The 22,230-nt window shown below is 45.1% G+C and overlaps 2 protein-coding genes across 3 annotated transcripts; both read left to right on the top strand.

The window, feature by feature from the left end:
* The first annotated feature begins 53 nt into the window (after nucleotides 1-53).
* LOC146691584 (sterile alpha motif domain-containing protein 15-like) lies at nucleotides 54-3,163 on the top strand. Its single transcript, XM_085431456.1, has 3 exons — nucleotides 54-594; nucleotides 718-816; nucleotides 2,918-3,163. Exons 1-3 carry the CDS (start codon nucleotides 481-483, stop codon nucleotides 3,089-3,091), a joined length of 387 nt encoding a protein of 128 aa, XP_085287582.1. The 5' UTR covers nucleotides 54-480; the 3' UTR covers nucleotides 3,092-3,163.
* lrfn5b (leucine rich repeat and fibronectin type III domain containing 5b) lies at nucleotides 3,102-21,210 on the top strand. 2 transcript variants are annotated; one of them, XM_085431452.1, is made up of 6 exons: nucleotides 3,102-3,167; nucleotides 10,116-11,031; nucleotides 11,808-11,982; nucleotides 17,308-17,641; nucleotides 18,597-18,897; nucleotides 19,025-21,210. In XM_085431452.1, coding segments are annotated over exons 1-6 (2,418 nt in total). In that variant the 5' UTR covers nucleotides 3,102-3,165; the 3' UTR covers nucleotides 19,715-21,210. The 2 variants fall into 2 exon arrangements, with proteins under 2 accessions (XP_085287578.1, XP_085287579.1); XM_085431453.1 differs by lacking the exon at nucleotides 3,102-3,167 and adding an exon at nucleotides 4,295-4,909.
* Nucleotides 21,211-22,230: the final 1,020 nt, after the last annotated feature.

Below are 22,230 nucleotides of genomic sequence, written 5' to 3'. Positions count from 1 at the left end.
GAGACGTTGGAGTGCAAAGAGAACTTGAGCTTGAGAAAGGTTCCAGAGGGCAGAGCGGTGAATACGAAGCTGCGCTTTTCGCCGATCTACAACCTGTCCCTGGTGTGGATGTGAACGAGGAGAACCAATGCGGATAATGTGTGGATCAACGAAAACTGCGCACGCAACCATTCGTTGATTCCTTTCAGTGTGGGCGGGATATACTTAACTTAAAAGCCAATCGTTCTGCGCGGTATACCAGCCACCCTAAATGACGAGACACTGATTGGCTGTGGCGAGGAAAACAAAGCCATAGCAGTTGAGTCGTCGGTGACACTTGATTGATCCTGGAAAAAAAAGGATAAGGAAAAAACTGTTTTCAAACTTCTGTGTTAAAGATGTCCCTTGCCGTAAATACAAGGCCCGGTACTTTCTTAGGACAAAATAAAAATAAAAGTGATTTTATAAAAACGTTTCGAAGTAAACGCTTATTAACGCCTAATGCCAGGTAACAGTTTCCATGGCAACATGCTTAAAGGCAACATGGAGTTCCTACAGTGGGATTGTCATGATGTTGCGAGATGGATTGAGTCTTTAGGATTTCCACAATATAAAGTAAGTTAAACCTGACCTGACCTTAGGTGACAACATTGACAAGGTGAAAAAAGAAGCTAGTTAGCCTCCATTGAATCAGTTCACTCCTTAAACTTCTCACTTTATTACGTCTTTCTGTCGCAGGCATGTTTCACGGACAACCTCATAAGTGGAAGAAAGCTTATTTACGTGAATTGCATCTACTTGCCAAGACTGGGAGTCACAGATTTTAAACACATGCAGGTATTAAAAAGAGGCATTAGTTCTAGTTGTTGGCTAGAACTTGCCAAGTAAGTAATATGAGATGCTAAATAAGCAACACCATTTTTATCACCTTGCCCTATTTATATATAAAAAATTTGATGTATGGCTTAATAGAGTCAGGTTATGCATTTAAAAACACAAAGGGTTGGTGACACATCACTTAAAGGGGATCTGTCATGCTAAGTTAACGCTCCATAATTTTATTGTTAGATACTTCGAAAGCATTCGCGGATTACGCAAATTCGTATTTATCTTATACTGCGTATTAGTACAGTCTTTAAGGTCACCCTCTCTCTGAAACAGCCATCTTTCTTCTGAATTGCTGGCACTTGTAAACAAATGGTATGAGCAGCAGGTGGTTAGGGCTGCCTAGCTCGGAAGCCAGATCTGTTTGCCTAAGACTTAAATTTCAGTTTTCTGTTGTCCTATTCTGGTAACCCCATGGGAATTGTAGCCTCAGTTTACTGGTCCTAGCTGACAGGAGTGGCACCTGGTGCGGTCTTCTGCTGCTGTAACCAGTCTACTTCAAGGTTCAACATGGTGTGCATTTAGAGATGCTCTTCTGCAGCCTATTGTAATGAGTTTGGTATTACTGTTACCTTCATAGCTTCATAGTAGCCTGGCCCTTCTCCTCTGACCTCTTATATCAGCAAAACATTTTCGTCCATATTTTCTCTTTTTTGAACCATTCTCTGGTTGTCCAGGAAAAAACCCATTAGATCAGCAGTTTCTGAAAAAGTTAGACCAACCTCTTCTGGCACCAACAACTTCTGCAGGTCATCTTTACCATGTCTATATGCCTAAAATGCATTAAATTGCTGCCACTTAATTGGCTGATTGATTGAGTGTAGATAGTATCAAAGATTGAGACAGCTTCTGAGTCTAAAAAGTGGACTATTTAATGCAATTAATCTTATATATTTTAATGACCAGCTAATGACCAGTAAAAGGGGGCAGCTTCAAAAAAGGTTTTAGTTGTATAGAAGTCTATGGGAAAATAGAATGTAGCAGTTCTTTCCTGATGAGTTTTAGGACGCAGTCCCTTGTTTCAGATCATTTTGAATAAACCATGACATCCAGTTTGTAAAAAAGATTCTGTGTAAAAGTAAGAAAGGAGGATTTTCGAGGAAGTTGCCTGACAAATTGTCAGTGATAAATTGGTTTCTCAGTCAAACAAATCCCTCTCCAGTCACAGCTGGCTTCAAAACACCAACATGATGAGGCTGAAAATGTTCTAGTTGACATCACAGTGACTGCATCCATCTTTCCTATCATCCAAGGCCTCGGATGGCCATACTGAGAACATCCTGTCCCACTGCCATTGTACAGAGCCAAGAGCAGAAAGTCTAGAGCACTCTAAAGGTTCATAGGGATTACTCATACATATATTATCCCCTTTATAAAGGTCAAAACATGGGTAAAGGTGTAATTGATCCCCCTTAAGATATGGTGGGAGGTTATAAAGGCGTTATATCTTTCTTTGACGATATAACACATAAAAAGCCAGAAAACAGTGTTAAAAATAACTGTTATAACCACCTTCAGTTGTGTTAGATGTCTCTGCAGTATGCACTACTACAAGTTGACTGGAAGCACCACAAAATAACAGCACATGTTTGGCTTTCTTTCTTTTTTTTTCTCAGAGCAGCACGACATCCAATTAAAGCGTGTGCTGTAAACATCACTGCCAGAAAACACACTCAGATCAGCTCTATCCAATATAGGCTGTTTACAGTTACAGTGACTGTTTTTTCTAATCTGTATTTCTGGGGTCATAACTAAATTGGCTAAATGTGCCATTCAACTCTGCTAAACTCCCAGGAAGCATAAACTGTGGTATGAGTGGTATGGAGAAAAACAGTCTCAGCAAAGAAGCGTGTACACGCTGTTAAGTCATAATTATTTTTTGGTTTAACCTGTAAGTCATTTGATACATCAGTTTTTATGAGTGTAACCCTGTAACCTTTCTCCCTGTTATACAAGATTCTCCTCTCCCTCTCAGTGGGACGACTTTATTAAATAAGGTTAGATAATGTAAACATTAAGCGTGCTTTCTTAAATCCCACTGTGTACCCCGCAGGTCATCTCTGCATGCGTGCATGAGCTGCTGGGGATCACAGAGACCCTGTGGAGTCGCAGCATCACTGACCCTCCACGGGACACCGTGAGCCTGTTTTTGGAGAAAAAGAGCCGGAGCGGCGAGCGAGCAGACAGCCTCACATACCAGCGGTTCCTGAGGGACATGCACCGGTGAAAGAAAGAAAGAAAAGCAAAGCAGGAAAGTCTGAATCACAACAGTAAAGGAACGCATCACAAAAAGCCTAAGACATGTCAGTGTCATTTCATATCACCAACTGTGAGCTCATGATGCAAGCTTGACATTAACACTTCCCACCAGCAAAATGCTAACATGTTCTTGATGTGGCTGGTTTAAAAAAAAAAATCATGCTCACAAGGATGCATTGATTCTGCAAATCTTTTGAGACAATAAAGTCATAGTGTGACATGTTTTCATACATGTACAGTTCGTGCACAAAAAGCTCATGCCCTTCCAGTTCTGGATAACAGTGAATGCTTAAACCACTTAGGCTATTCATATTGATCTCAAGTGGGTGTGTTGTAACTGGATGGAGTTATTGATCTAGAGTAGAGATCCTCAGGGTAATTCTTTTGGATGACAACAAACACCTATTTCAAAGTGCTGTAAGGCCCTGGGGTGGTATAGGTCATTGTTGTTACAGGAGCAAAAAAAACAACAAAAAAACCCAGCAAGTCCAAGAAAACTACAGTGCTGCTGCACTTGAATACACTTGTGCACATATAGGCTACTTTGCCAACTTGCACAAAAGGCCATAGGATCATTGCATCAGATAGGGATGGGTCCAGCGCCAAGCAGACCCACGGGGGAGCCAGGCCTTTCTCTTTCAGCCAACTCAACACTTTCTTGCCAATAATCTATGTAATACATGCAGCATTGTTCAGCTATAGCCTATTTTTGGCGTTCACCCACTAGAAGCACCTGCAGCAGCAGAGGTTTGATCCAAGAGAATGGATGGATTTTTCAATACCAGTCTTGCTTAAGCCTACGGGCTGCTTGTTGTTGCCTGGCTTTCTTAGCCTTCATGTCCTGCATGTCTGAATCTGCATCAGCATCTCAGCCCCATATTTTTTTTCTTCTTCATTTAATCAAATTGAATTCTTAGAGAATATCATAAGCTCAATCTACTCAACGTTCGTGCAGCAGAGTTCAGTCTCCATGAATAAATGATGATGCCTGCCTGTGAGATAGGCTGGGAGGCACTGCATCTGTCTGTGCACACAAATGGTCTCTGTGCAGCTCAGAGCGCACCGATTACCATTCCGAGCACAACACCTCTGGTCAGAAATGGAGCCGGGTCGGTGGTTGACAGTAGTCCGGGGGCAGTAAGGAGGGGAAGGGGAGGGGATATATTACGGCAGCAACCCTTCAGTCAATCTGGATTAACTCACACTGAACCCTGCGTCGCCAGCGAAAGCCCGTGAAAGCGATACGAACATCTGGCCGGATTGAGCACAGTAGCGGCAGCAGCAGCGGAAGCAGCAGTCGCTCACAGCGCTGCTGTAGATGTTAAAGCTGCCCGTCGCTACAAAGCTACAGAGGCGTTTTCTCTTCTGGAGCTGCATCCAGGCGGATGCGCAGTAGAGACGATCCCTATACAGCTGCAGCTTCAGAGCCACGCCGGGACCCTTCAGTTTGTGTGTGGTTTTTTTTTCCTGTTTGTTTGGGGGGTTGCCTGTTGTCTAGTCCTTTTTTTCGATAGGGGGAATTAGAGTAACATTTTACCGCTCACACAGGATCGCAAAGGAGCCGTCCTTTATCTGCTGGTTATGGATTTCTTGAAGGGCATCGCTGGTTTCGCAGGCCGTCACATGCTGTAGGAATCAAGACGCGTGTTTCGGGACACCTGAATTATCTCCAGGCAGCACATTTCTTTTTTAAGGCAAGCCACTCTCGGTATGCCGCCAGCCCCCTTGGGAGGAAATAAGCTCAAACCCACCCTCCTGTGACTTGGCTCCATGTTTCAGCTACAAGGTAAAATAATTAAAAAAAAATCAGTATTTTACAGGCTGCCTTTGGTGTGAATTGGAGCGTGTGAACTCTTTTGCGGAGTCTGTCTTTCAAGAAGCGAAATATTGACTTGAAGTAGTTCTCTTAGGACCCGTCTGAATGCGCTCAGATTTTCCCTTGTGACATGGGTTGTGGCTGTAACCCCACCAGCCCAGGACCTGTACCGCAAGGTCAAAAAAAATCTCACACGCCAAGGAACATTTTTTTTTAAATTTATTTTTAGTATCCATTTGTATGTGTTTGGTGCTGCTTTTTTCCTCCCCCCTGATATAGGTGAAACTGAGAATAATGGCCGTGGTGGCTGTGATTCATGTGCAGGAAAAGGCTGATTTATTGCATGTGTTTTGTGTTTTCTTGTGTGTTTTAGAGAGATTTGTCTCTGGTGTGTTCTGGTCAAACCCATAACTGATATGCAAATTCCTCATCAGTAATTAAGCTGTGAGGAAGTCTAAATGAGCCTAAACTGATAACAGGATTGTAAGTCTGTGGGATGAGGAGGAGGTGGTATGGGGGAAATGGTCCTAGTGATTTTTTTTTATTTTTATAAAGGATGAGGTATAATGGTCCTGTCTGAGGAGTGTTAGTTATCACGTATCTTATTATTCATGAGTGCCCGAGGCATGATTGTAACTGCTACACCAGTGAAACAAGGCCCACGCCTCATTTTGCTGCTTCTATTTGCTCTCTGTGCTCTGTGAATGCACTCAAATGTTGGTGCTTATGTGCTGCTTCCTTTCACTGACGGAGGAGGAGTGATGTGTGGCTCCTCAGCACCCGGGCTTTTCTGCAGACCAGCTCCACACTCGCTGACCCAAATTTGTCTCCCCACAAATTAGGTTTTGTGTAGCTTTTTTCCCCCACTGGAGAAGTGCTTGCATCCAGATCTGAAACTGAGATATGGCTCACACAAACTTGCACACCTGCTTCACACGTGTAGTATGTGAGAGATGCCTTATGGTTACACAACTTAATAAGGTAAAGGAGATTTATGCATTATTAAGCTTTTTTTTTTTAAAAAGACAATTTGGCTAGTGCTGCTACATGAGGTAGAAATCCAGTATCCTGGGGGTCTTTGAAAGAAGGAAAATGAGTCAGAAGGTGCGGAGATCTCATTATGGCTGATGGCTGCCCCCCTTCCCCTCACACACATGTAAATGATAACATGAGGGAGTCGTGCTGTCACCAATAGAAGTGTTTTTGCACTTCCTTTACCCGAAATTCACTTTGGAACTGACAGATGTGAGTATCTGCACACCTGCTGGTATGTATCATGCAGAATATTCAACTTGAGGAGGCCACATTGATATTCAGACTTAGTGTTTGAGGATTCTGTGTCCCCTTTCTACCAGAAGACAATCCCAGGTCATAAGCCCATCACTTCAGGGCACGTCGCAACGGTGCAAGAATTAAGATCACAAATCGGTGATCAGAATTTAAAATCTGTCACCTGCTTCAGTGAAATGCTCAAAGAAGAATATGCAAAGTGCTTATACGCCCCCGGTCACGAGGTGTCTAGTGTATCAAGGTGAATTTCTTGTGATGAAGGGGGAAAAATTACAAGAAGGCGATGTAAATGCTGATGAACTGCACTTCTGTTGATGCAGCTGGGTCTGCTTAGTATGCCGTCCGTCTGGCACGCATGTGGATGGGTAGACATGCACTCACGGGCTGAGAAATCATTTAATCTGCATCAGATTTCCCCATCAAGTCATTTTGGCTTTTATTACGTGCAAGACTGGGAAAAAAAATCCAATTCAATCCAGAATTAGCTGAGTGCACAATCTCCTCATCAGAAATGCTACAGTGGGTCTGCTCTGGCCTTCGAGCAAAAGAGTTGTCAAGGTCCTTTTCCTTCGGAGAGGACTCTTTGTTCTAAATAATATTAGGTTATCTGAAGAAGAAAAAAAATCAGCCACTGATTACATCTCACCCTAAAACTGACGTTTGCGGTGTTGCCATGGCATCAAGGCTGTCACCCAAAGAGCTATCACGTTCTAACATTTGCAGACTTTGTAAGAAGAAAAAAGAAAAACGAAAGGAAGCCAGGGTGTCACAGCACATGGCCACATTCACATGTGTTAGTGAGTTGGATGGTGCTTCACAGCATCGATGTTTGGTCTGCTGCTCTTACCTACACAAGCGTTTACCCGACAACATAGAATTTCTACCAGCTCAGTCAAAATATGATCCACTTCAGCAGATGCTGCGGCTCCATTTGCTCTCATAAAAGCAGGCAGGATGAGGAGCTGTTTCACTGTTTTGTCGATACCGTTTTACCGTCACGTTGCAGCATCAGTTTACCTCCTTGACACAACACAGCTTATATATATATATATATATATATATATATATATATATATATATATATATATATATATATATATATATATATATATATATATATGGCAGTGTAGCAAATGTCCGGCCTCTCCACCCTCCACCACCTCCCACCGGCCAACTCAGGTGAGACGCAAACCGAGATGCCACCGCTGCCGTTGTGCCGACCTGCGTGGAGACGCTGGCAGGCTTCATCTCATTATCTTCCCCTCCTCGCAGGGATGCTTTCCCTGATTTCCTGCCCAGACGCGGATTGCAGAGGCTTTCTCACATGAGCTCCAGCATAAGTTAGACCATCTGAAAACATATCCCCCATGACCTCACCGGCCGGATTGGCATGCAGCATGCTGCATAAGGTTTTTCTTGGCCAATGCCACCCCAGGGAGGCTATAGATACCCTCTCCTACTGTTAACTGCTACTGCTGCTGCTGCTGCTGCACATGAATGTGTCTCTGTAGCTGGGGATGAGGAAGGGGGGTTGTTGTGTAGTGATCTGGCTCTATTAGGCACAAATCCCCACCCACTGGTGTGTGTGCTTATGTGTGGGAGTGTGCTGTCAGTCTGTTCTTTTCTCCGAGGGTGAAAAGACCTGCTCGGAGGTAGTAAACGAACACTTGATTGACTAAGAAGGAGAGTATGGTTAATGCATCATTATCTGTTTTCTTGTTTATTTGTGGCCCTCCCAAGTCGCTCCACTATAATGAACAGGCCGACCTAGTGGATAATGATTTTCTGTGAGGTTTTGGGGGTGAGGTTGACATTTGAAGATGAAGTGTGTGATTGATGAATACATTGATTGATCATCTACTTATTTGTTCATGTACCTGATGAGTGCAACCTGTTATGCAAATCTCTGTGGAAGACCAGTAATTAAATGCAAATTGAGGAGACAGTAAGAGATATTTCCTGGCCCATCTAAGCAGCGAGCGGTTGTCCTTTTGTCCTCACAGAACAAATTTTGTAGAGATTACTGTTGCAACCATTCTCTTCACGTTTGGCTGAGTTTTCAGCCATGAAAAAAAAAATAGAAAGAAGAAGCCTCATCTCCACAGAGTGAATCAATATCGTGTCTTCAGCGCCATTCGAGTCTGGAAGTAGCAGGTCCTCTCTGCCTCATTGCACAACCAGAGGCCGTACCATTCAGAGTCAGAGCAGAAGGTGGTTGGCACACCAACGTGAACACACTTAGGCAGGCTGTCCTCTCACGCTTTGTGCGCGCACATAAAAAGTCGATAGTTTGCACGCATACTTGGAAAGCACTACACACGGCTTTGCAGCACTGCTTCACGGTGAAGTCATCTGCTCTCTTTAAAGAGAGTCATGACAACATTAAATAATGATCCCACGGTCCATTTCTCGCCAGCTCAGATCGGTGCACCGCGGCTCCCCGCACACATCTTGTGGGATTTGGTAACGTTGTCCCGTGTAAAAATGGGTCAGAAAAAGACATTTATTCTCCGCTGCTTCATCAGCAGCGTTCATGAAAATGTCATACCCAGCGTGCTCTCTCTCTCTCTCTGTCTCCAACAATATCATTCCTCCCCTTCCTATTATGGCCCATTTTAAAAGGAATGGTTCCTGCCTCCTCGTTAGGGCTGTAATACGTTTTACCCAGCTGTCAGCGAATGGCACCGCATTCCCTCGCATGGCAGGGTATCACACCTGTCCTGTCTGCTGTTTTCTTTACTCTATGATATTTTCTTCATTCTCACTCTATCAAGGTTATTACACCGGGAGTTGTGTGTCACCGCTCCAGTGCAACAGAATCTTTTGAAACATGAAGGCACTCAGTTGACAGGCCTCTCTGCTAAGGCTGGATTTTTTTTAACTGTTTTTTTTTCTTCTGCACACTCTTAGAGTCCCAACACGGACAATAGAGGCATTACCGGCAAACCACAGGAAGCTGTAATCATAAATCAGCCGTTCTCGTCTGTATTTAAAGGTCGGCCTTTGGATTTTCACCCAGGTTGTGGGATTGGATCTCCTGTTCTCTGTGTTTGATTTGATTGGTGTCCTTTTCTGTGTGCTGTAATTGGACACCCAGAGGGCTGAATATTGCATGTTCAACCAAAAAAAGGAGAAAGAAAAAGAGTAAATATAATCTCGACTTCTGTCACTCTTGCTCTGGTACATCTGATCTCCAAAGTCTTACTTTTATGAGATGCTATATCCCTGACAATGTCTCAGGATGCATCAAATGGATCCCTCCTTATTCCCCCCACATCTCAGCTGTGTCATAAGTAAGAGCAGCATCAGGGAGAGAAGAGAGAAAATCAATAACAAGGCATAGCACATCTTCGCTGAGGCACAGGGCCCAATCATCCCTTCCTATTGGCGATATGATCCTGGGAGATATCAGGATAATTCTGATGAGACCCTGGACTGCCAGTCTAGACTTTCATCCTTCTGTACACAAACATAAAAGGACTGGCATGATCATATATTTAAAAAAGTATGATCAGAGGAGTAGGGGCTTAGAAGGAGAGCTGTCACAAAAACCTTACAAGACTACCAGGGATGTTTCACTCTCAAGTCGGCAGGTGACTAATTAGTTTCATGTCTAATGGTGCAGCATTTATTGTTTGTTCAGGCATCGATCTGCTTAGCTTCTTGCTCAGACTTTGCGCTATAAAAACGAGAGCTGTGAGCTGACAGTAATAGTGTTTGCAGCCTAGTGGAAAATCTTTAACTTTGCAGAGCAGAATTGCCCATTTTTCTTTCCTTTTTTAAATGTGACTTTGCCCAGCTTGAATTATAGATCTCAGGGTTTGCACTTGTTGCCATTTTCACAAACAGCTTGATCATCTCTGTCTCTCATTCGTTTATTTTTTAGGCGCATCAACCTGATGACAAGCCAAATGGAGTCTCTCCTGGTGTATCTGATCATCCTCGGTGTGGCTGTGAAGGCCCACAAAGTTCAAATCTGTCCCAAACGCTGCGTCTGCCAGGTGCTTAACCCTAATTTGGCCACACTGTGTGACAAAAAGGGGCTTCTGTTTGTGCCCCCTAACATTGACAGGCACACGGTGGAGATGCGTCTTGGGGATAACTTTGTAACCAGCATCAAACGCAAAGACTTTGCAAACATGACCAAGCTGGTGGATCTGACTCTGTCTCGGAACACTATTGGCTCCATCGCGCCTCACGCGTTCAGAGATCTGGAGAACCTACGTGCTCTTCACCTCGACAGCAACCGGCTTACCCGCATCAACAACGACACCTTCAGCGGCATGTCCAAGCTGCACCACCTCATCCTCAACAACAACCAGCTCACCCACATCCAAAGCGGGGCCTTTAATGACCTGACAGCACTGGAGGAGCTGGACCTGTCTTACAACAACTTGGAAAGCGCCCCCTGGGTGGCCATTCAGAGGATGTCCAATCTCCATACGCTCAATTTGGATCACAACATGCTCAGCTACATCCCAGAGGGCACCTTCTCTGGGTTGCAGAAGCTTAAGCGATTGGATGTGACCTCCAACAAGCTCCAGAAGCTTCCTCCTGATCCTATTTTCCAGAGAGCTGGGGTCCTGGCAACATCTGGGAAAATGGGGCCTACATCGTTCGCACTGAGCTTTGGGGGCAACCCACTGAGGTGTAACTGTGAGCTTCTTTGGCTGCGGAGGTTGCAGAGGGAGGATGATCTGGAGACCTGTGCTTCACCGCAACACCTCGCCGGACGCTATTTCTGGACTGTTTCGGAAGAGGAGTTCCTGTGCGAGCCTCCTCTCATCACCAGGTACTCTCAGGTACGTCTTCGAGTTAAGCTGTGGACCGTTAAGACGCAATATTCTGTACTGCTTCACTCTGAGCCACACATCGGATTTTGCCTTAGTTAATCCAAGGTTGCACTATTTGCTGCCTTTGACTGTCACACCAAATATTAGCTTTGTGATTCAGAGAACTCTTACAAGAGTTGTGGGAATCATCTGGGCCACTCAGCTCGCAAATCATAAAAAATAAAGTGCTTGAAAAATGAAATCAAACTGCAGCACCTGATGGTGTTTTTAGAGGAGTTCTTTGGTCAAATTTTCAGTTTTAATAAAGCTATTTGCAGTTTAGCGATGGAACCGCAGTGCAGCTCTCAATACACAGTGGAAGCTCGGACTGATTCTATCCTTGCATCCAAACAAAATTATCTGATCAAATCCTTGCCAAAGAACTACAGATATATCATCTCATTTACATTCAGCAGACCTATTTTGCATAATTGCAGAGAAAATGAACTTATATTTGGACTCAAGCGTATGAACTGCGATGTACTGTCTCATTGATGATCTTCCCGTTATAATAATGCTAATTCAGTAACGTGACAATGATCAATTGCTGGTTACATTCACAGGGAATGAGATTGTGAAACGCAACATCATCAGTAACGGCATTAATAATAATATCTAAGCCACACCGTGCAGCACAAAAGTACTTCTGTGTGTAATTTGTGTTTTTCAGTTTTGATCAGGGTCTTTATCTAATTGGTGTTAAAAGAAGCTCTCGCTCTGATTGCCTGTTCCTCCCTTTGCCTCAGGAGCTGCGAGCTTTGGAGGGTCAGAGTGTGACTCTGCGCTGCAAGGCTAGGGGCGACCCTGACCCCATTATCCACTGGATTGCACCTGATGGACGCCTTATGTCCAACTCCTCCAGGGCTGTAGTCCACACCGACGGCACGCTGGACATCCTAATCAGCACTGTCAAGGACTCCGGTCTGTTTACACTGCACTGACTGGGCTTTTATGTTGTTGACGGAGCGGAATTAGTTGTTTGCTTGCACATAAGCATGGAAGGCTGTAGTATTTACCTACACCGGGTGATAAAGTTTTGAGTGTGGAGACGTGCCTGTGTGCTTATTCGTGGCAAAGTTCCTGTCATATGCATCTGTTTGCAAAGAAATGTGTTTTGACACTTTTACTTGTTAACAATTAACATTTTAGATACCTGAAATTTTCCAGAAACAGTGTCTAACATCTTGAAACACATTCGTATTCACTATCGCCAGCAGCCGAAGCTAAAGGTCCTTTTTAAGCTCCTTGTGCCGGTGTAAGTACTGTTTCTGCTTTAGCTTTGAAGGAAGTTGGAGTGACGGGACGTGCTGTGTGACTAGTCTAGATGTAAGTGTTGACTGATCAAACACACAAGCAAAACTATCAAAAGCTACTGCCATTATAAGCTCCAGCTGGTGAAACATTTGGCAGGAAACACAGACCTCCCCATGCTAGCCTTTAAAATGGCACGAAAGCTCAGAGAGGTGAACTGATAGTGGACTCCAGGCTGTATTGAGCTTATGTACAACACAAGCTACATGATGTGATTTGGACTCATCAAAGCGAAATGTTAAAAAATCTTCACTAGCAATGTTCATCAGTTTGATACGAGGTGTCGACCACAGTGAAGCTATGTGGACAGAACGTGCAGAGACCGAAACAGGATTAGAAAGAAAAATAAAAGACCACAGCAAGAGGTGATGCTGTATTACCATCCGCTGGCTGACTATTACATCATTTTAGAGTTTCTGTTAGTGCTGCTTAGGTAAAAAACTTGGAATTTGATATCTAGTTGCTCAGGACTTCCACAGTGGGTACTTATCCCGAGGTAGTCCTTAGAACTGTCCTGATTCAAAGCAGAAGCTTTTCAAGTACAACACTAGAAAGATTAGATATTTTGTATTAATTAGTCCATAAGTGCTGGAAGGCTGAGCTTGTTTTCCTTTGGAGAGAGCTAGGTGATGTTTTTCCAATGTTTCCAGTCTGAAGCCAGAAGTGACCATAAATAAGAGGGGAGGGGGGTGCTAAGTAAAAGCTACTGGGTTTTTTTTTTGTTTTTTTTTTTGGCCTGTCCCGTTTGGCTCTTTTGCCATCAGAATTGTTGTCTAAAGGCAAAGAAAGATGCCCAACGGATTTACTTTACCAAACTGACCATCCCAGCCTTGCCGTAATGGTCCATTTGATTCACCTTTTATTGTTTATTTTATTTTCACTTACTGAATACGGGACAGACTTGACTGGGGGAAAGAAGGGGAGAAAGAAAGAGGGAAAGAGAAACAGCTGAGAAGAGGGACGGGGGAGAAGGGCAAAAAACAAAAACCAACAGAACGGGCAGAGAAAAAAAAATGCATATATCAATCACCTGGATCACCTGCTGAGAAAGAAAAAAGAAAGCAAGCAGAAGAGAACAAGAGTAATAGAATAAACAACATCACAATGATATATGGGAATATGACAGTAAATACTAAATGTTAAACATTATTGTGCAGCACATAAGATCAACAGAACACAGTGTGCTTTGAGGTAGGAGCCAAAAAGGGTGTAGTTTGTGGGTGTGATCACCCGTGTGTACACCTGTGAGCATGGACGCGCTTGTTTTTTGTTTTTTTAAAAGGTTCCTTCATGTAATAATCTGCTAGAGGGTGTGGGGGGGCCACAGCCCTGTCCTCCAGGGCGTGAAGCAGGTGTGGAGGAGATCAAAACTCCAGACATCCAGAGGCCCCCAGAACACAAGAGACCAAGAAAGACCAACAGAGGGGCAGCTGCGCCACTGTCCCGGAAAGAGCTGAGGAGAGTCCCAGATGAGGGCTCACTCAGCAGCCGCGGAGCAGAAGCCAGGGGGAGTTGCAGTGACGCGCCCGTGAGCTCCGCCGGCAGCCAGCTGCGCCTGAGTGACCGAGCCCCAGGCCGAGAGGCTGGGGGCACCCCACCTCCGAAGTGGCCCGAGCGAGCCCCAGGCTCCAGGCCCCGATAAGCGGCCGCCAAGGAGTGAGCCGGTGTGTACCTGGACGCCCATCCCCGGACACAAAGAACCACCAACGCACCGATGTCTGAGGGGGTCCGCCACTGGCAGGGGAAGTGGTGGTAGGGGGAGATAGGCCTCCAAACCTTGGAGGGCCTGAGATGTCCCCAGAGAGGTGGCGCCTGACACCCAACCTGACATATAGACACAGACATACAGGCACACACAGATACAAACATCCATTCCCACCCTCATGCTCTCATATGCACTTACTCCACACTCAACCAACGTGGAGACAGACATAAAGAGACGCTGTACACACGATCACACTCCCCAAGCGTACTCTACAAACCGGGTCTAGGTGCCCCCGCCCCTGGAGGGGGGAACTGCACCCAGACCCAGGTGGTGTTACCCTTTTCCCTGCGGTGGGGGGAGGCAGACCGCCCCGACTCCGCAGCAGCAGGAAGGCTCCACACTCCAGACCGCAGTTGGACGGCCAACTCCTCCTCCTAGTCCTAGCCCCCCTGCTCCAGCAGGTCGCAGAGAACGGGGGTGAGAGAAGACTCCGAACCTCCCTCCACCCGCTCATTGTAATGTTGATGCATGTGTGTTCTAAGGTGCATTTAAAACCCAGGAGGGCTTGGAGCTACCTGCCAGAGAGCAGCAGGTAAGCGCATGGTCCCTCCTGCTAGCCCTCAATGTCTACGTGTATTTAAAATTGAGAGGTGGGCAACGATGCCAGGGGTGGGGTGTACACCCTGATGGTACTTTGGACTCCGTGATTGTGCCCACCCCCAAGATCCTATATGTATGTGTAATGAGAGTGTGAGTAATGTGAATGTCTAAGTTGTGGGATAAAATTGAGGCAGAGGCAGCCAGAAGGGGACAGAGGGGGGGGTAGCCTCCTCTGCACCCTGGTGACATACCCCTACTCCAAGGCCCTGCATGTGTGGGTGGTTGTGGTGGAGCGGGAAGAGGGAGGCAGCTGGAGATGGGGAGGGAAGGAAGGGAGGGGCAAGTGACTATTACATCATTTTAGAGTTTCTGTTAGTGCTGCTTAGGTAAAAAACTTGGAATTTGATATCTAGTTGCTCAGGGCTTCCACAGTGGGTACTTATCCCGAGGTAGTCCTTAGAACTGTCCTGATTCAAAGCAGAAGCTTTTCAAGTACAACACTAGAAAGATTAGATATTTTGTATTAATTAGTCCATAAGTGCTGGAAGGCTGAGCTTGTTTTCCTTTGGAGAGAGCTAGGTGATGTTTTTCCAATGTTTCCAGTCTGAAGCCAGAAGTGACCATAAATAAGAGGGGAGGGGGGTGCTAAGTAAAAGCTACTGTTGAAAGAACAGACTGGATGGGTGTTTTGCACAGATCGCATATCTGGTAATTAGTGCTAAGTAACATAAAAATGAAATACCAGAATTTGACTCGCAGAGCACAGACTTCTTGGACGATCTGTTAGTCCAATTAGGCACACAGAAAGCACTTTTATTTGTCAGATATTTGCATTAAGAGTGCAGTGAAAAGCACCAACACCATAAACATCAAGTCTGGTCCAGTTCACTCATTTAAATTGTTTACGGTGAAGCCTCGTAGAGAGCTACTGGCTATATCCGCCTGTCTTGGCAACCATCTGTCTGCACAGAATGACCCCTAAAAATGCACAATTTGAAAACTGCACAGTTGTCATGAATGGGGAAATCAGCTAGAAGGACTGAAACTGTTTTTGTAACCTTTGGGGTTTTTTTTTTTAAATTCAATTTATTTGATGTGTTTTTGCTGGAAATAGTCGCATTTCAGCATGGGAGTTTATCACTGACTAGCCTTTTGGAGTCAGCCTCAGGGGACCATTTGAAAAACTGCAGTTTTTGCCTTGTATCCAAAGAAATTTTCACACAAAGTCAGTAAAAACAAATGTAGTCAAGCATAAATTTGTACAGGATGGAAAGAACGGACAAAAAAGCAGGTGAAAAATATCCCACTACCTCCATTTCAGTTCATTTCAGTTTATTCTGGTGTTATAATTCACATCAGCAGAGCCGGAGGATCCTCTAAGGTCAGAGTAATGTATAATTCAGAAACACAGAGAGTATGCATGGCTCTGTGCTTTGTTTGTAACCACTCTGATTTGTCTGCACAACCGTTACACCAAGCAGACGAGGAAGTTGTACAATGATCACAGTGCACAAGAGAATATACAGTACTGTGCAAATGTCTTGAGCCACTCCTCATTTCTTTATATTTGGTTAGGAAAATTGGAAACAGGTGCAGTGACTTAGTGAAGCAAGTGTAATTATATATGGAAATACAGACTATGAGGAACAAATAGAGTTTTTACAATTGTAACAAAGTTGAAAGCCAATGTTTGATATGGTCACCTTTATTCTTCAACACAGCCTGAACTCTCTTAGGCGACTTCTTGTCATTTCTTCAAGTAGTCTTCATGAATAGTTCTCTGGGCTTCTTGAAGGACATTCAAAGCTCTTCTTTGGATGTTTTTCCCTTTTATTCTGTTCTCTGTCAAGATTATCTCACACTGCTTCAGTAATGTTGAGGTCCTTGCTCCAGAGAGGTCAATCCATGACTGATAGTGTTCTATTGTGTGTATTTCTCTGTTTAGCTATGCTTTTACTGCACCGGCTCATGTATTGCATGATGGATCAAAATGTTAGGGTACCTTTCTGCATTTATATATCCACACATGTTTAGAAGATCCACAAAAGTGGCTAAATGCAGAGCCTCCACCATGTTTTAGAGATGTTTTATAGATGGCTGTAGACGGTTACTGTTGTACTTCTCTCCTGACCTCCTCTATATTGTCAAAAATTTGAGCCAAATTTTTCAAATTTGGATTTGGCACTCCATAAGACCTGTTGCCACTGACTTTCAGTCCGGTTCTTGTGTAATTTGGCATACCTCAGACTTTTCTCCCTGTTTCCCTTCCTTAAGAAGGGCTTATTGACAGTCACATTTCCACTGAAGTATATCAGAAATGGCTTGGACAGTAAATGGATTAGCTGAACATCCAGATGCATCTAACAGGTCTTTGCTGATTTTTTTTCCTGTTATTTCTTAAGATTATGACTTTCAGAAACTGTTCATCTTCTGTAGATGTTGTTGTTGCACAAATAAGTATCATCTTTGGCATTTTCTGATAGATTCAGCGGAAGAAATTGGAACTAATAATATATATAATTGGTTCTTTGCCAAGCTCTCTATTACACATTTCTGACCCACAGGGCTTATTTGTACATTGTGATGAATTTAAGGCAGGAGAAAGTTAATCTGTTTGGTTTTTGTTTCAGGTTCCTTTACCTGTGTGGCTTCCAACCCAGCCGGAGAGGCCCACAGTGCAGTAAAGCTGGTCATTACCAAACTCCCTCACATCACCAATAACACAGTCGAGGAGCAGGAGCGTGACCCCGGCTCATCAGATATCGCCACAGTGACCAAGACGGGGGCAGAGGCAGGAGGGGTGCCTCTGGGGAATGCAAAGACGAGCCAGGAGAAGAAAGTAGTAATTGCTGAGGCCACCTCGACCTCAGCTCTGGTCAAGTTCAACTTCCACAGGAGTATTCCTGGAATCCGCATGTTTCAGATCCAATATAATGGGACGTACGATGATTCATTGGTATACAGGTGAGCAGATGTGAAGAAGAAAAAGCTCCTTTTCTTACTGCCCAACAAACTTTAAAGCTGAATCTAAGCATATGTATGCGTTCCACGGCCCTTGTTTTACCTTCACGGTGTTCTTTGAATCTCTAAATCACTTTGGATGTTTAGTCATTAAGAAATGGACCTGGCTGTCAACGCGATTATTTGTGGCGTCTATTAATCCTATCAGGAAGACAGACTAATGCACTGTATCTGACTTCTCATTCTTCGACTCGTAATCTCCCTTTGCTGGAGTGTGTCATTTACGACGTGCAGAAGCTTGATAATGCTTAATCAACAAAATCAAAACAGAATGTCAGCACTAAGCTGAGGACTCATAGGAAGATGAAAGACTAGTCTTCCACAGTTTTTACAAAAAAAGCATCAGAGGCTTCACACATGCCCATCTGAGGAACTGGCGTACACAGGATACTTTCATCTCTGCACCCTTTCACTGCATATTTTGTGCTAATCACTGTGATATGATAGGATCATTTCGCAAGATACCCCACTGCCCCCCACCACCACCCTTTTTTTTCTCCCTAAATGAACTTCAAAGTCAGTAACACATATGGTGTTTCAGCCGCGGCCACAGAATTAAAGAGACATTAAAGAGTTGTGTCCCGTCCTGTAATCTTGATGTTGTGAACAAACGGGGGATCCGCGTGTCCCCAGCTACCGAAGCAACCTTTTATCTGTAATGATGTTTGAGAGAATAAATCAAATGTCACAAAAGATTACGCCTAGACAGATCGTAAATAGCCCCCTGAGAGATAAATGATTGTCATGTCATTTTTATCCCTACAAAACAATAAGGCTGATAATCTGATTTGCTCTGTCTCCTTTCATTCAGCCTTCTCTAATCTAAAGTATGTCGGAACAGTCACAAAGCCTTTTCTTCTTTTTCTTCTTCTTCTTCTTCTTCTTGTTTTTTTTACAGGATGATACCCCCGACCAGTAAGAGCATCTTAGTAAACAACCTGGCGGCTGGTACGCACTACGACTTGTGCGTGTTGGCCATCTATGACGACCAGGTGACCTCGCTGACCGCCACCAGGGTGATTGGTTGCATCCACTTTACCACTGAGCCGCAGTACCTGAGATGCCATTTCATGCAGTCCCAGTTTCTCGGTGGTACCATTGTGGTTATCATCGGAGGGATTATCGTGGCGTCTGTGCTCGCTTTTATCATCTTCCTCATTGTGCGTTATCGGGTGTGTAACCAAGGGGATACAGATAAGGTCAGTGGGCGACGATTCCTTGCATTTTGTTCTTTTAATCCTTATTAGTTCTGTCTGTATTGAAATGTGTGTCTCATAGATTTGCTTTCATTCCTCTCGCTCTTGCCTTCTCCCTGTCTCCTGTCAGGCACTAGAGATGGGGGATATTAGGTCACTGAGCAGTGATGGACAGCTACAGGGCTGTGGGATTCCCAAGTCCCTCTCTAAGCAGGTTCTGCGGCCAGAGAAGAATGACAAGGACTGCCTCCGTGTCGCCCTGCCTGCCCCGGAGCCAGCCAAGCAGCGACCGCCTGTCGTGGTGGCATCCACGAAACCGTCTGTCCCTGACTGCACGGTCTCTACCTCAGCTGGAAGTCACAGCTGGCACCCAGCCTCCCCGGGCACTCCGAGACCCAAGCATTCGACCGCTCCGACAAAACCCTCTGAGGCTCGCCGAGCCGAAGCAGATGTCGAGCTCGACAACATGAACCGGAATAACTCGTCGGATGTGAAAACGGCCCAAGCCATCACTCTCGCTGTACCGGGCCAGCCCACCAAGTTGACTGCCATCCCCAGGGCTCCGCGGCCCCATCAAGTTGCTCGACAATACATGACTGTTCCCGCAGGAGGGGTGAGGGTGAACCGCAGGCACTCGTTCAACGCAGAGTCGTACGCGGAGCGCTGCTACGTGGCCTACCCAAAAACCGGGGCCAGCCTGCGCTCCAAACGCAGCCTGTCAATGAGTGGAGAGCTGCCGCAGCTCGAGAGCACAACAAACATTCGCCGGGCCAGGGACAAGCTCTCGAGGTCTGAGTGGCTTCTGGAGAGCACTTTATGATTTTGAAGTTTTGCTACCTGCGCTCTCTTGGATTGCTGGATTGGATTTGTGGCCCGTGGTGAGCAGACAGGATTTTATGCCATGGGGTTTTTTTTGTTTTGTTTTTTGTGTTGTTGTTTTGGAGCTTTTGTGCTCTTTGTTGAAGGACCTGTAGGCTTCTCTCGTATATCTGGGAGAAGGCAGGCGACACAGGGTTTACGGGAAAAGTTTCACATTTGTTTTCTACCTTATAACCTATCAAAGTCTTCTTTATAACAGAGTTTGATCAAACTTTGATGAAAGGCACAACAATGTATAAATCAAACTTCATGTACAAAACAAAACATGTTTTAGTTGTGTGAGATACTATATATCTCAGTACAACCGTAAGTGTTCATGTGGTATCGAATGCAGTAACCTGGACAATACTGTATTATAACAGAAGCATCGCACAGGGGATGGGGTTATTATACTTAACAATCTCATTGCCTGTTACTTAAAGTGATACAATCTCTGTAGACTACACGATTCTTGTCTCCAGCTCTGCAGACAGTGACATGTCTTAATTACTTTGGATGTGGTTTTGGAGAGATTACGAATGTGCTTTACATCCCAGAGGTGTAGGAAAAGAATGTAGTAGACTGACAGCCCTCTATCTTTTCATCCCCACCCAGCCCACCCCCAGACACAGCACAATGCAGCATTTCTTTGTGTGTGTGTGTGTGTGTGTGTGTGTGTGTGTGTGTGTGTGTGTGTGTGTGTGTGTGTGTGTGTGTGTGTGTGTGGCACAAGTCGACTCAGCCTAATACTGCCCTCCGGTTTGAATCGATACATTTTTATCACGTAATTACACGAAGACTCAACTCTGATAGGATTCCTGTCATGACTGATTTGAGCGACGATTGAGCCAACACCCACAGCGTGACAAGGTGCGGGAAGTAATCTGATGTTACGCGTGGATCCAGGGGAATGATTCATTTTCATGTTTTTGCTTTGTTTGTGTTTTTCCCCCCCTAACTTACTGAAGTGATCGTGTCATGCCGATGACAACCATTGTAAATCAAATGAAATGTAAGAGAAACGGTGACTGGGAGGACGTCTGCTCTTGGTTTTTTGCTGTTGTTTCTGTTTGATGTTTACCAGTATAAATAAACCAGTGATTTAAAAACCAAAAACACCACAAAAATAAAAGGAGGGGCTAGATTCATCTCATTTTCAGCTTCTCTGGTTCATCTTCCCCTGCAATTAGAGCCCTGTTTCCGGACAAAATAATAGCTGAATCCCTTAGTTCTCTTCGAGCTCTGCAACTCAAAGTAGTAGTTGGCTCTGAGCCTTTGTATTTGTTCAAAGAGAGGAGGGAAGCGGATGATGAAAAGAGGCCACGTTTGTCACCCGGGACGCCCCTCGCCTGCGTATCTCCTCAGTCATCTGACAGCAGCGCCGTGCCTGTGCCCTCCGACAGCAGCCTCTGCAAAAAAAAAAGAAAAAAATCCTGCGGCAGGAGAGGTTAAACACAACCTCCGCAGTGGGAACTTGCGCATGACTAATTTCTACAGTTACAGTAACGACTCCGTGATATCAGGACTGACATGAAGTGCATTATCCCCCTTGCAATACGAGCTCTGATTCACGGTGTATTTTGGTGGTTTCATGCTGCCTGATTGATTTTTTTTCTTCATACTTGCTATACATGAATGTGCTGGTGTGCCTCTAATAATAAAGCCTTGCGTAGGGAAAACCTGTTAAGAAAGAGCCGCACGGAGACTGTGTAAGACATAAGTGAACCGCTATCACCCAAACACACTGCATTCAGGCACTGATTTATATATTTTTAAATTATTTCTCGCTCATTACGGGTGATTAAAAATGCTGAGAAGCTTGGCCTGAACCTCGGTTCAGTCTTTGGCGAGAGCCAGAGGTGTGTGTTAATAATAGATGCTTTTCTGGAAAGAGAAAGAGACGGAGAGAAAGGAGGGGAGGCGGTGCAGTGAGGAGAAGATGGAAGGTTTTGTGAAACAAATACGGCGAGGAGGGTTTGGAGGCTGAGAGTCACGGGGGTGACGGTGAAGAAACGGAGAGGAGAGCGAGAGGTGCAGAGAAGAAAGCGAAGCAGCTCGTAGACTGAGAGGGAGACGAGAAAAGAGGAGGAGGAGGAGGGCACGGGGAGCCTGGCGTAAAGGGAGAATGTAGAGCAGAACAGGACGCGGAGTGCGGGAGACAGGGAAGAGAGCATCCTTTGTAAGCCAGCCATGCAGCTTCTGGCTCTTCGATATTCAGCGCACCTCCACAAAGATGGCAAGGGAGGGGACTGTGTGAGGGGGTGGGTGGCGGGGGCTGGATGAAGAAGGGGCAGCAAGGAGGTGAGCCTGGGTGATAGACCTTTGGGTGGTGGAGGTCTGGCAGATATAGGAGCAGTTCGAGCCCTGCGGCCAGAGCACAAACACTTCCTCATTCACAAGACTGCACGCTGCACAGCTCTGACCCGCTTTGCAAACGCTTATTATGAGTTTCCATGCTCGCGTCTAGTCTGCCTCCTA

Source organism: Copadichromis virginalis, linkage group LG15 (genome assembly GCF_057382275.1).
Source record: "Copadichromis virginalis isolate Kocher_CV1m ecotype Utaka linkage group LG15, C_Virginalis_male_GT1.1, whole genome shotgun sequence".
NCBI lineage: Eukaryota > Metazoa > Chordata > Actinopteri > Cichliformes > Cichlidae > Copadichromis > Copadichromis virginalis.
Note: the sequence above shows the minus strand (reverse complement) of the source record. Positions and strands in the feature narration are given on the sequence as shown.